The following is a 12,142-nucleotide window of genomic DNA, read 5'->3' as shown; positions in this document are numbered from 1 at the left end:
AATATTGCATTATCACCATGAAATTTTAGAAATTTACGCTCATACATACACCTAGTATCAAATTAATTTAGGAATTAAACTACAATATACATGATGAACAAAAAAAAAATTTAAAGGGAAAATTAGGGCTAACCTCTCATAATTGATGGTAGAAAAATACAATTGGGACAAATTAGGTGCGTCAAACCGCTGCCGTGGAGGTCGTACGGACGTCTCCGTACATCCCTGCCGTGGTGGTCGCCGTTATGAAGTCTGGTGGTCGTGCTGTGGAGTTTGGGTGATCATCTATTACTCTCCTTTTTTGTTTTTGTTCTTCGTATAATGTGTCAGAAGGATTTACAAAGAATATTATAAGTAGGTGTAATATTATTATTTTCCTCAAATAAAAAGGTGTGATATTATTAAAATTGGAAAAGACACGCTAATGACGTTAGCGGTTATTATCTAAGAACCGCTAATGGTGATATCGGTTTTATACGGTTCAACCGCTATCACCATTAGCGGTTCTTTACGGAATTAAAAATAAAAAAAATTACGAAGCTGGTACCAATCCTACATAGACAGTATCACGGGAATAAATTGTTAAACTAACGCAATTAGGAAATTAATTTATAATTTAACAATTTCTACGGAAATCGTTCAACCAAAACCAGTAAATCTCCATACGTTTCTTTATTTGGGGAAAAATCTACTTACGTTTCATTTCTTTATTTATGCAACACAGAAAAAAAGAAAAAAAAATAGGGGAAAATTCGAAATTTAAATACTTGTACAAAGAAGAAGCCGGAGCCCCTGACCCAGCCAAACTATCGTAAGCGCGACGATTATTTTGCCATCTTTTGCAACGAACTTGTCTTTCAGATCTGTCATCAAATTCCCCAATTTTCTTTAATCTTCTCAATTTTCTCTTCTACCTCCAATTTTTCGTTGCAGCTACAACCCCACTTCGAATTCTTGGTAAATTTTCACTTACTTTTGTTTTTCCCAATTAATGTTATGTATTTTCTGTAAATTTGAATTCAATTTCTGTTTAGGTTAATATATGTGTGTATGCTCATGAATATATGATGTTTCTGATTTTTTTGAGAATTTAAATTTGGGTTAATGGTGAATTTTGATGGTATTTTGATTTGGTGTATTGAATTTTGTGGAGGATTATGCCATTTTGTTTAATTTTTTATGTTTTAAAGTAGCACTGCTATTAATTATCCAGTGTTTCTGTTTTTAAGGAAAATTAGGAATCTAGACGTTTTAAACTTTCTGCTATGATGAATAAAGTACGGGTGAATTGCAGAATTTTAAATTTTTTGATTTTTGTTACTTGTGATTTTAGTTGTCTTCAATTTGCCTCTTCTTGCAGCTTAACCTGATTATCAGCGAGTTATTCCGGAAATTTTTGGTGTTGGGATTGTTTTAAGCATTCTCCTGATTGTGTCTTGTATAGAGACATTTTTCAGGGAATGCTAAATGATGTGGTTGTCTGTTGGGGGACTATATGTATTAGCTGATGAGGCTAGGAACTTGTCTGTCCTAGCATTGTTGGCGGTTGATGATATTGGATACTCACGTCGCTGCTTTGTGAGTCTTGGTGGTGACTTTAAGCTTAAAGGGATTGATTGCAGTAGGACGCCGTCTGCATTTAGGCGTTATATTTATGGGGATGGTTGATTTTCGATCATTGTTCTAGTTCTCCTGCTTTGTACATAGTAGTATACATTCAGTATTTGCAGGAGATTCGTATCTTGATATTGCCTCTAGGGTTTTTTCCGTTGTGTATGTCATGGAGCCAAGAGCGTCTGTGTTGATGGATAAGTACGAAATGGGGAGATTACTAGGACAAGGTACCTTTGCTAAGGTTTATTACGGAAGGAGTATCCAAAATGGCCAGAGTGTGGCCATTAAAATGATTGACAAAGAAAAAGTTTTAAGAGTAGGGCTCATGGATCAAATTAAGAGAGAAATTTCTGTTATGGGAATGGTTAGGCACCCAAATGTTGTGTATCTGTATGAAGTCATGGCGACCAAGACTAAAATTTACTTTGTGATGGAACATGCTAAAGGCGGTGAACTCTTTGACAAGCTGGCCAAAGGGAGGCTAAAGGAGGATGTTGCTCAAATGTATTTCAGACAGTTAATTAGTGCTGTTGACTTTTGCCATAGCCGGGGAGTTTATCACCGCGACCTGAAACCTGAAAATTTGCTGCTAGATGAAAATGAGAAATTGAAGGTTTCAGATTTTGGGCTGAGTGCTCTAGCTGAAACTAAACGACAAGATGGTTTACTCCATACCACTTGTGGGACCCCTGCATATGTTGCTCCCGAAATCATCAGTAGGAAAGGCTATGATGGGGCCAAAGCTGATATATGGTCTTGTGGGGTGATTTTATATGTTCTCTTGGCTGGTTTTCTTCCATTCCATGATTCGAACTTGATGGAGATGTACAGAAAGATTGGTAAAGCAGAATATAAATGCCCTAGTTGGTTTCCAAAGGATGCACGCCGACTATTGGGAAAGATCTTGGACCCTAACCCTGATACTAGAGTCACAATTGCTAAGATAAAGGAGAGTTCTTGGTATAAAAAGGACTTGTCCCCAAAACCTATCCAATCTGATACAGATAGCATAACAGTTAATGATGTGGTTAGCAACGGAGATCCAGGCCCTTCCAGAAGTAGCAATGCCAATGAAGAATCCAGGGAGGAGGGGATCAAACCTGCAGAGTTAAATGCATTTGATATCATTTCCCTTTCGTGTGGTTTTGATTTGTCTGGCTTATTCGAAGACTGTAGTCATAAGAAAGAAGCAAGATTTACGTCCAGGGAAGCTGCTTCTACCATAATCTCTAAGCTTATGGAAACTGCTAAAAGCTTAAGGTTAAAAGTAAGGAGGATGGACAAAGGATTACTTAACTTCGAGGGCACTAGCGAAGGAAGGAAAGGTGTTCTGTCAATTGATGCAGAAATATTTGAGGTCACCCCTGCACTCTATTTGGTGGAGATGAGAAAAGCCAATGGAGATACTTTCGAGTATCAAAAGGTGATAAAGGAAGATATAAGGCCTTCTTTAAAAGATATTGTTTGGGCCTGGCAAGGGGAACAACAGCAGCAGCCACTGCAATTGCAGCAACCATTGCAAAATCAGGAGCAGTCTTAGCAGTAGCAGTGATGGTAGAATCTCCTGAAACTTCTCTTTAGCCGTCTTGGTCCCATACTTTGATCATGTTTTTGATGATTGGAGAGTATGTCAACATTAACATGCGATTCCTTTCCTTCCCGAGCTTAAATGAATTATATGCCTTTTACTGCATTACTGACTGTTCTTGACTTTGCAACAAGGTTAGAGCTTATTTATGAGGCAAGTATTTGGATATAAGATGTATGTGTATGCTTGATATATCATAGTTTGTATTTACTTTTCCAATTCAGATACAGTAAAATTAAGTTTACCTTACCATGCCTGATTTGTTACTCAGTTTAAAAATACTCTGCTCTTAAAAACTCTTCCGTGAACAACATTTATCCTTCATTCCTCCTGGTTTCATAATACTACGTACAGTGAGGAACTAGGGAGATGGAGGGATGGTTCCCCCCCCCCCCCCTCCCCCTAGCGGTGGAGGTTCGAATCCTCATCCCCCCTCCCCCATTCATGTGATAGGGTGGGGGGACCTCCCTGTTACCGATGAAAAAAAAAAAACTACGTATAGTGTGGCTTTACATTATTAATGTTCTTTCACACACCAAGAGCGTATGACCAAATTAAAGCAATGAGAATTACAGTATAGTTACGATGGTAACAACTATTTGAATTGTGCAACAATGCAGGGTTGATCCCATTCCCAAGACCACAGGAATTAGTTCTCTGAAAAAAACTGACATTCTTTTCTAAGTAAGGTTAAAGTAATAAACAAAACTTTGCGTGAACTTTATTTAAGTGCCACAAAATTGATTTGAATATCCAATCTAAGGATGCCAATGCTAGTATTCTAGTATGTTTGGTCTATGATCTTTCAGATTTGATAGTCTAACTTATTTTACAACATTACAACGAATGATCTAAAATTTTTACAAACATTGTCTATTTATAATTTAAAATTTCAATCTTAGACATACAATCAACTATAGTTGGAATTGCCGGTGTTAATTTTTCCTACCAATACTTCGTAAAATCTAATTCCATTAATCTCATTCCCTAATTTGTAAATAATTAATAGTCTATAGGATTATTCATTACGGATACAATCAATTTTTATTTTCTTACGACCTTTGTAACAAATCACCCGCCCGCAACCGACGCCCAATGGGACAAAATTAGTTAGCACCGGAAAATTTCGAGACCAAATTAAAATTAATAGAGACAGGTTGAGAGCGAGCGTTGAACAACCTCTTCACTCAAAAACCTTGAAACCTACTCTTTTTCCCCCTTTTCGCTAATTTCAATTAATCCCTAATCTCTCTCTTCAATATTAATCCCTAATCCCTCTCTTCAATTACTGTTGGTTGCTGAATTTGCCAAAAATTTGCAGAAATTCAAATGTGTCCACTTCGAATTATTTTGATTTTTCTTTCTGCTGCTCTTGCCGGATTTTTCGTCCTCAAGAATCTCAATTCTTCCGATGATCTCGACCTCAATCTTCTTCCCGATTCTCCAAAACCTAAAAATTCTTCTCCGATTTCATACAAGGTATCTTTAATTTCGCATTTGTCTTCTTTTTATTTGATTTCAATTTGTTGGAATTGATGTGATTAGTACTAATTTTGGAAATTGATTTCGTTTGAATTGAAGGATAAGGTAATGGCGGTGATTAGTTCGAGTTTTTGGATAATTGTGGATATGGCGAGCGGTCGGTATCTTTGGAAGTATTTCTCTGCTGCTTCAGCTAAGAGCTCGCCCTAATTCTTCTTAGATACAATATACGGAGTAGCATGGTAGATATTATTCTTGTTGTCGTTGTTGCTGCTGTTGTTGTTGATGATGATGTTTCTGTTAATTTGAAGAAGATGCATTATTGGTAACCGTAACTAAGGCCAAGAATCATGATAATGATCGTTGGCTTTCACTTCAATTGATGTATTGCTGTAATATTCTATGAATAATATGTACATACACATGTTTGTTAATGATTTGGTATTTTTGATTTTTCTCTTGTGCTTAATTTCTTCTCCTGCATCTTCAATTAATATCATGCTATGCTGTTTCTGTGTGTGTCCCTTTGTCTCTTTGTTTATATAGATTTGGAACCATAGGTTCTTAAGTTTGAGGGATTTGTCTGTCGGGTGATCTAGATACTCTACAAATGTGGCTTCTCTAAAGCTCATATGAAATGAATACTGTACTGACACAGTTGTATCCTAAGATTTGAGCACCATGAGATGTTTTCATCCAACAAAGTTAAGTTTATTATCCACTTGGCTGTCAAAATTGATAAGTAAGCTTATTGGACCTATATAGCCCTTGTAACTGTTGTTATGCCCTTGTTCCCTTTTACTTCGTATATAATTAGAATCTGGGTATAGAAGAGTGTATTGACCACAGTTAAGAATGTGTAAAGGCAAAAGAAAGAATTGAATTAGAATGAGGCTAAGTACATTGTGCAGGGAGTAGCCAGATTACCCACAAGTCCACAACTCTTACTCAAGTCTCCATCATGACTATCTATTTCAGGTTCCTTATTAATTGCTCTCATCATATTAATGTACCTGGTGTCAAGTGGTTCTTCTATCTGTGGTGTTACTGTTAGCTTTATCCTTGTGGATAACACTTATAAGGAACTAGTTATTTACTAATGTAGGTTCCACCAGTGGTGGGGAGTTGGGGGCTTATCTGACCGAGATGAGCTTGCTGTATTGCCTGTATGTGCAATTGAGCCTTGATTCCCTCTGCATGTGTGGAGTGGTTCCTTTCTTCTAAGAAAGTTGTCTATGTGACAAGCAACAACTCTTTGCCATTCCGTAGTCAATGATCTATTCATTTCAGAAGTGCATTTTGTATTATAAATAGAGGCCTGTTATTACTTGTAAACCTGTGACTTGCTTCCTCTAATACAGAATATAGAGCTCTGTTTTTTCTCATATTCTCACTGAATACTTGAATAGTCCACCTTAAGTCACTTACCCCTTGAGTGCTAACTTGCTAAGTAGAAATTCAGCGCTGTGGAGTTGTACAAATCCCATCTAGAGATACACCCTACCTCCATAAGGAACGTGTCTTCTTCCATTTTGGGGATTTTTAATAAACAGCTGTTCATGTTCAGGTCATGTTCCATTTTAGGGTAGCTGGGAGTTGTTACAATGACTCTAGGAGGAACTGATAATCATCATTTTCTATCACCATTACTTAAGATTTGAACTCATAGCCTTCTACGAGCTCTATCATTTTAATTGGATTAACATTTCTGGATTTTTTTCTATGTCGTCACTAACTTGTAACTCAGCTAAGCTTGGGCAAGATTGAATTTTACTTTGTGACCAAACAGACTTATAGACAGCAAACAAAGTAGATGAGTACCATCGTATTTTGTTTACTGATGAGTGTATTTTAATGTTTGGAAATGTATCTATCTGTTTCTAGGACTTTCTCTGGTGTGTTGTCATTAGAATCTGCAACTGTTTTTTAATCTGATTCTAGGACTTTTTCATGCGTGTTACCATTAGAATTTGGACATGTATCCATCTGATTCTAGGACTTCTCTGCTTTAAAAGTTGATATAAGTTGCTTTTGTCCTCTTGCATCCTGACTCCTTGTTGATTCTCTGAAAAGAGATGAAAATCATGCTCTTAGCTCTTTGCGGGCTTTCCTTGCTCCTTCCTTGTGCTCGTAGGTCCAGAACACCATCCTCAACTATCTGATGAAAAATAGGTTAATTATTATTTTTTAAAATCTTTTTTAGTTAGGTTAATTTGACCATCCAAGTAGTTTATGTAAGTCGGCCAACCAGTATTTTCTGATATTTTTAATTGGCACCGTTGGATCGGGTTAGCTTGTGATTAGCAGGAACCAATAAACTTTATGTGCGTGCAAGGGAACTGTAGCCAGCCACTGCTTTTTAATTTTTGAGTTATGAGTACTCCAAATTAGGCTAAAATGTTGTTTTCAATGAATATTGAAATTGGACTGATGGGAGTCTTGTTACTGGTACTCTTTCAAATTCAATAATAGCTTATTCAATTCTTGGAGGTATCATGATCGCTTATTCAATTCTTGGAGGTATCATGATCACTTACTTCCATTCCCTATGAACACTTCCTTTTGCTGAGACTGTATAGCTGAATTAACTTTCTTGTGATGTAACCCACCTAAATAGTGGGTAATCACCTTATTTTCGCTGTCATGTGTTTCTAGTACATGTTAATGTATGACGTTGCCCATTCCAAAGGCAAAGATATGCAATTTGTGTTTTTGTACGGGAGTATATGCAATTTACTTAATGTTTCCTCCATCATAATGCGTATTTTGCAACAATTAAATCCAGCAACTGTCATCCTGAGCATGGAATCATGGATGGATGATTTTATGGGTTCCCCCCTTTTTTACTGGTTGGGATGTTTTTTTACTGTAATTTATTTTTTTTTCATTTATTTTTAACAAAAATTATCTCCTATCTGACATGAAAAATCTGAAGTTTACCTATGAACTTTGAGTTCTTTATGGGGTAGTAAATGGAATAGTCTAACTTCTTCTATCAATTGAGGTACCGTGGTAATATTGCTGCCATTAACGCAAGAAACCAAACCCTACTTTTAAAATATAGGCTGGTCTGTGAAACTTCTTTATATGGCATTATTATTTTTGTAGATTTGTGATTTTTTTTTTTTTTTGAAATCCTACGTGAAGTTAATTTTACTAGCTTAGTTTGGGAAAGTCTGTAGCTAAGCTACTATCTATCTGTGAAGTTAATTTTGCTAGCTTAGTTTGGGAAAGTCTGTAGCTAAGCTACTATCTATCAGTTCATGCCGCTGCCAGTTGCCATTGTTGAATATATTATGTGTTGTTACACAGGGCTCACTCTTTTCATAGTTCATTTGATTTGAAGTGCCGAGCTTAGCTGTCCTAAGCTGTGATGAACTGGTGCTTGTTTTGTTGCATTTGTGTTCTTGACTTGTTTGTTCAAGGAACCGATTTTACCCATAGATTCACATCAGATAGGTATAAAATGTTGTTTGAACTGTTAATGGAAAATGTATACTTGAGAATTCTTTTGCAGATTTGGTGCTTATGAGTTTTGTTACATGTATTCGGTGCTTGAAATGGGCATTGAAGATAGTCGAAGAGCAGAGAAAAATACAATTAATTGATGGAAATTAGCAAAAGCCATGCGCATGGAAATTGAAGTTTGCTTCAAATCTATTGTTAGAATATGAATGTCTGAAATTGAAGTTTGCTTCAAATCAATTGTTAGTATATGAATGTCTTATCTCCAAATCTCCATATTTTGGATGTGAAAGAAATTCAAAACAGAAATATCGTGTAGTTTCACAAGCTGTTACAAATTGCTAATGAGTACGAAGTATTTCAGAATTGCACATCTCAATTTCCTAGTCTCTTATCTACTTGACTACTACTATAGTATTTATTATTTATACTGTACATTTTAAGTGATAATTAACAAAATACTATAGGGTCTGTTCTCTTCAGATTATTTTCAGTTCAGTGCAGCTCAGCTTAGTTCCAATCAGTTCAGTTCAGTTCAGTTCAGTTCTTAATTTCCTTCTCTCATAAAACATTCAGTTCAGTTTAGCTCAATTCGGTCAATCAGAAAAGGCCCTAAATCACATTTCATACTTTGTATTATAGAGTGAAGTTTCATACGTAGTATTACTTGGGGGAAAAATATTTAATTGGTTCTGAGTCCAAAATTATAGTGTAGAAATTAACAATATTCAACTCACTACTCATGTATCCAAATTCACCCTAAACCTTTAAAACAACGGTGCTTATTATTCCAAATTTTTATTATTGAAATATGAAGTGACAAATTTATGTGCTATTGTGGTAGTATAGGTTCAAGCCGTTCAACTAAACAAAATAATCCAGATAATCTACGAACTACTTAAAACAAACAATAAAAATGGTTATAAACTTATAATAAGTGCAACACGCCTGAAATGATGAGTGAAACAAGTTTGCTTAAACAGATAAACATTATCATTAGATATGTTTAGGCTATTTCACTCTACAGATTGAAGCTCTTTTAATCAATAGATTGAAGATTTCCCTAACATATTGAATCGAAATTGTTTGATTATTTTTTTTGAAAGCAATTGTTTGATTATTTTTTTTTTTAGGAAATATTTTTGATTAATTAACATAAAACTAATGAAGTATCCTTCAAAAAAAAAAATGAAGTACTAGTATATATACTTGGTAGAATGTAAAAATACTTGACTCGTGTAACCCAATTGCCTCACCCCCGTCGTGGGTAATGGGTATGTGTAATGTGTCACGAGCCCATGACCCTTGAAATGGCAAAATACATTATCTAATTATTTATGGTAATTATTTTTAAAAAACAAAACCAGTATTTTTCTGGAAAAAATAGTCCCAACGGTCAAAAAACTAAGTAAAAAAAATTGCACATCTGAGAGAAAGAGAAAGAGAAAGAGAAAGAGAAGAGAGATCAGAGATGAGGCGGAGAAGAACAGGGAAAAAAATAGCACAGGAGCAGGCAATTAAATGGCGTCGTGCGCAGAAGAAATCTCAGCCACCAAAAGTGAAGAAGGATAAGTGTGAAGATGGCAAAAATGGATGTTCTAAGTTTTTTGGATGCTATCTCTTAACTTCTCTCAGCCCTCGTTTCAAGGGTCATTCTTATATTGGGTAATTTTTATTCTTTCTAATTTTAATTTTTGATCTTCGATTTCAATAATTTCGTAAATTAATTTGATTGAAAAAAATTGATTTTTTTTTTTAATATAAATAATGTAATTATTAGGTTTACAGTGAACCCAAAGAGACGAATTAGGCAACATAATGGGGAAATTACTAGCGGAGCTTTCAGAACGAAGAAGAAACGACCTTGGGAAATGGTTCTTTGTATTCATGGTTTTCCAACTAATGTTGCTGCTCTTCAGGTTTTCCCCTTTTTTATTTATTGATCATCAATGTTGAAGGAATCTTTGTTACTATGTGTAAATCATTTTTATAACATAAAGGACAATTCTTGATTTGAATTGGGGGTATGATTTGTGTGTTTTATTACAAGAAAGCATAATTGGGGATATAATGGATGATTATCTTTGATCGAATTGGGGAATTTGATTTGTGTGGTCCATTGCAAGATTACATTTTGATTATTTGAATTGGGGATACAATTAGTCTGATTTATTGCAAGATTGTAATTTGATTGTGATTTTATACAATTATGATTGTTTTTTCTTTTCATTTGTTCTGCTATATTTGGAGATTGCCTTGTCATATCTGCATTTTCAGCACCTTTTCTTGCTTTAATTCACAAGATTTTATGATAAAATCTCTAGTTATGTTGCTAAAATTTTGAAATACATAGTTGTAGATTGACTGTTGAATGGCTTTGCAGTTTGAATGGGCATGGCAGCATCCTAAAGAGTCATTAGCAGTACGAGAAGCGGCTGCGGGATTTAAAACCCTTGGAGGACTTGCCAACAAAATCAAACTTGCACTCACTATGCTTACTCTCCACTCTTGGCAAAGGTATAACATAAGCATTTCTCTTCTCTTAGGTTTTTTTATTTTGTGCAATGATCTATCTGACTTGTTTTTTGATTTAGTATCATTGTGCTGAGACTGAAGTGTTTGTATAAATCCTCTTATGTTGTATGTTCAGTCTGAACCTCACAGTTAGTTTCTTCTCTACAACGTACATGAAGCATGCTGCTGGGTGTCCAAGCTTGCCTCACCAAATGAAACTTCATTTTTGTTCCATGGATGAGCTTCCTTGCTATGGGGACAGTGAACAAACGTACGGTTGTGATGATGATGATAATGACTTTGACTCTAATGATGGTGAAGTTTCGCCCAGCTGTTCTGATGACAGAGTAGAATCTTCAGCTGATGTTTCAATGGAGATGATACCTTCTTCAATTCATGTTCAAAGCTGTAACTCACAAAATTCGAGTGATTCTATCGCTGGGGAAAGCATAGGCATTTTTGGTTCATTAGAGAGTGAGTCATCATTAATGATGAGTGCGCCGGAGGAACAGCCATTGCATCAATTACCTGTTGATGTTAGTGCTACTCTGAACACTTCGAATGACCAGTTACAACCTTGTGAAGAGACATGGATTGATGATGATAGAACTTCTTTCCCTGATTTAGGGGAGCGCATAAAACCATTTGGTGGTGTATACGCTTCTGAGAATGAGTTGTTTTCCATTCTAGAGGAAAATCAATCTTCTTGTGACTTGCCTGCTGACGCTCTTTTCCCCACTGGGAACGATTTTGACGAGTGCTCAAGACATGGAAAAGAGTTTTGGCCCAAGGAGTTGAGAGTTTCTTCCCCTGTAATAGAGGAGCATATATGGTCATTTGAGCAAGCCGGTCCTTCAAATTCAGATCCTCCTTCAATGGTAGATTTTGTTGCAGTTACGGAAGATGTTACCAAGAAAGACGAAATAACATGTATAGTAATTGATGATATCACTGAGCAGCAATGCCAAACAATAAGAGTTCAGTCTCCTATTAGAATTGCTAATACTATTCGGCCATTTTCTAATGAGGGGATTGAGGTTATAGAACTCTGTACGCCTTCACCTGACATTAGAATCACTAGAGGCAGCAAGAAGAGAAGAGCAGTCAGTGAATTTCCTTCATTCATTGATTTGACTGGATCACCTTCTTTCATCCAACTGTAGAATATTGGATTGCTGTCACTGGATACCTTTTAATTTACTAGTGGGAATTCCTCATTGTCAAAGTCGTCATTGCTTGTTCTACATCAACATACAGCCTTAGTTGAAAGTCGTGTCCTCAGGTAATCGAAGACTTCCTTGATCTTCCTTTACATCATGATATACAGAAATATATTCCTCAACAATCTCATCAATAATGGTCTCATTATACATTAACTTCTCTATATGATGTGTTCCATTTTAAGTGGCTTCGTCCTAGCTTGTAATGGTGTTGGATTAATTATTGTATTAAAGAATAATTGTGTTTATTAATGCAAAA

General features: G+C 35.8%; 2 protein-coding genes and 1 long non-coding RNA gene across 3 annotated transcripts; all 3 read left to right on the top strand.

The window, feature by feature from the left end:
* Positions 1-727: 727 nt before the first annotated feature.
* On the top strand, positions 728-3,454 carry LOC145569957 (CBL-interacting protein kinase 2-like). The gene is made up of 2 exons (XM_081628928.1): positions 728-957; positions 1,361-3,454. The coding sequence occupies exon 2, from the start codon at positions 1,781-1,783 to the stop codon at positions 3,152-3,154; it is 1,374 nt and encodes a 457-aa protein (XP_081485054.1). The 5' UTR covers positions 728-957; positions 1,361-1,780; the 3' UTR covers positions 3,155-3,454.
* Positions 3,455-4,363: 909 nt separating this feature from the next.
* Positions 4,364-5,153, top strand: LOC145571509 (uncharacterized). Its single transcript, XR_014096588.1, has 2 exons — positions 4,364-4,681; positions 4,784-5,153. It is a non-coding gene; the product is annotated as an uncharacterized LOC145571509 (long non-coding RNA).
* A 4,248-nt stretch (positions 5,154-9,401) lies between these two features.
* On the top strand, positions 9,402-12,136 carry LOC145571507 (uncharacterized). Its single transcript, XM_081630542.1, has 4 exons — positions 9,402-9,814; positions 9,930-10,068; positions 10,533-10,666; positions 10,800-12,136. Exons 1-4 carry the CDS (start codon positions 9,621-9,623, stop codon positions 11,824-11,826), a joined length of 1,494 nt encoding a protein of 497 aa, XP_081486668.1. The 5' UTR covers positions 9,402-9,620; the 3' UTR covers positions 11,827-12,136.
* The last annotated feature ends 6 nt before the right edge of the window (positions 12,137-12,142 follow it).

Source organism: Chenopodium album, chromosome 12, assembly GCF_948465745.1.
Source record: "Chenopodium album chromosome 12, dcCheAlbu1.1, whole genome shotgun sequence".
Taxonomy (NCBI): domain Eukaryota; kingdom Viridiplantae; phylum Streptophyta; class Magnoliopsida; order Caryophyllales; family Amaranthaceae; genus Chenopodium; species Chenopodium album.
This window is presented reverse-complemented; position numbering and strand designations above follow the sequence as displayed.

Excerpts from the sequence above, each read along its gene's own strand:
- LOC145571507 (XM_081630542.1), top strand. The coding sequence starts at position 9,621 with ATGAGGCGGAGAAGAACAGGGAAAAAAATAGCACAGGAGCAGGCAATT. Across the intron at positions 9,815-9,929 it reads AAGGGTCATTCTTATATTGG|GTTTACAGTGAACCCAAAGA; the intron begins GTAATTTTTATT and ends TGTAATTATTAG. Across the intron at positions 10,667-10,799 it reads ACTCTCCACTCTTGGCAAAG|TCTGAACCTCACAGTTAGTT; the intron begins GTATAACATAAG and ends TTGTATGTTCAG.
- LOC145569957 (XM_081628928.1), top strand. The coding sequence starts at position 1,781 with ATGGAGCCAAGAGCGTCTGTGTTGATGGATAAGTACGAAATGGGGAGA.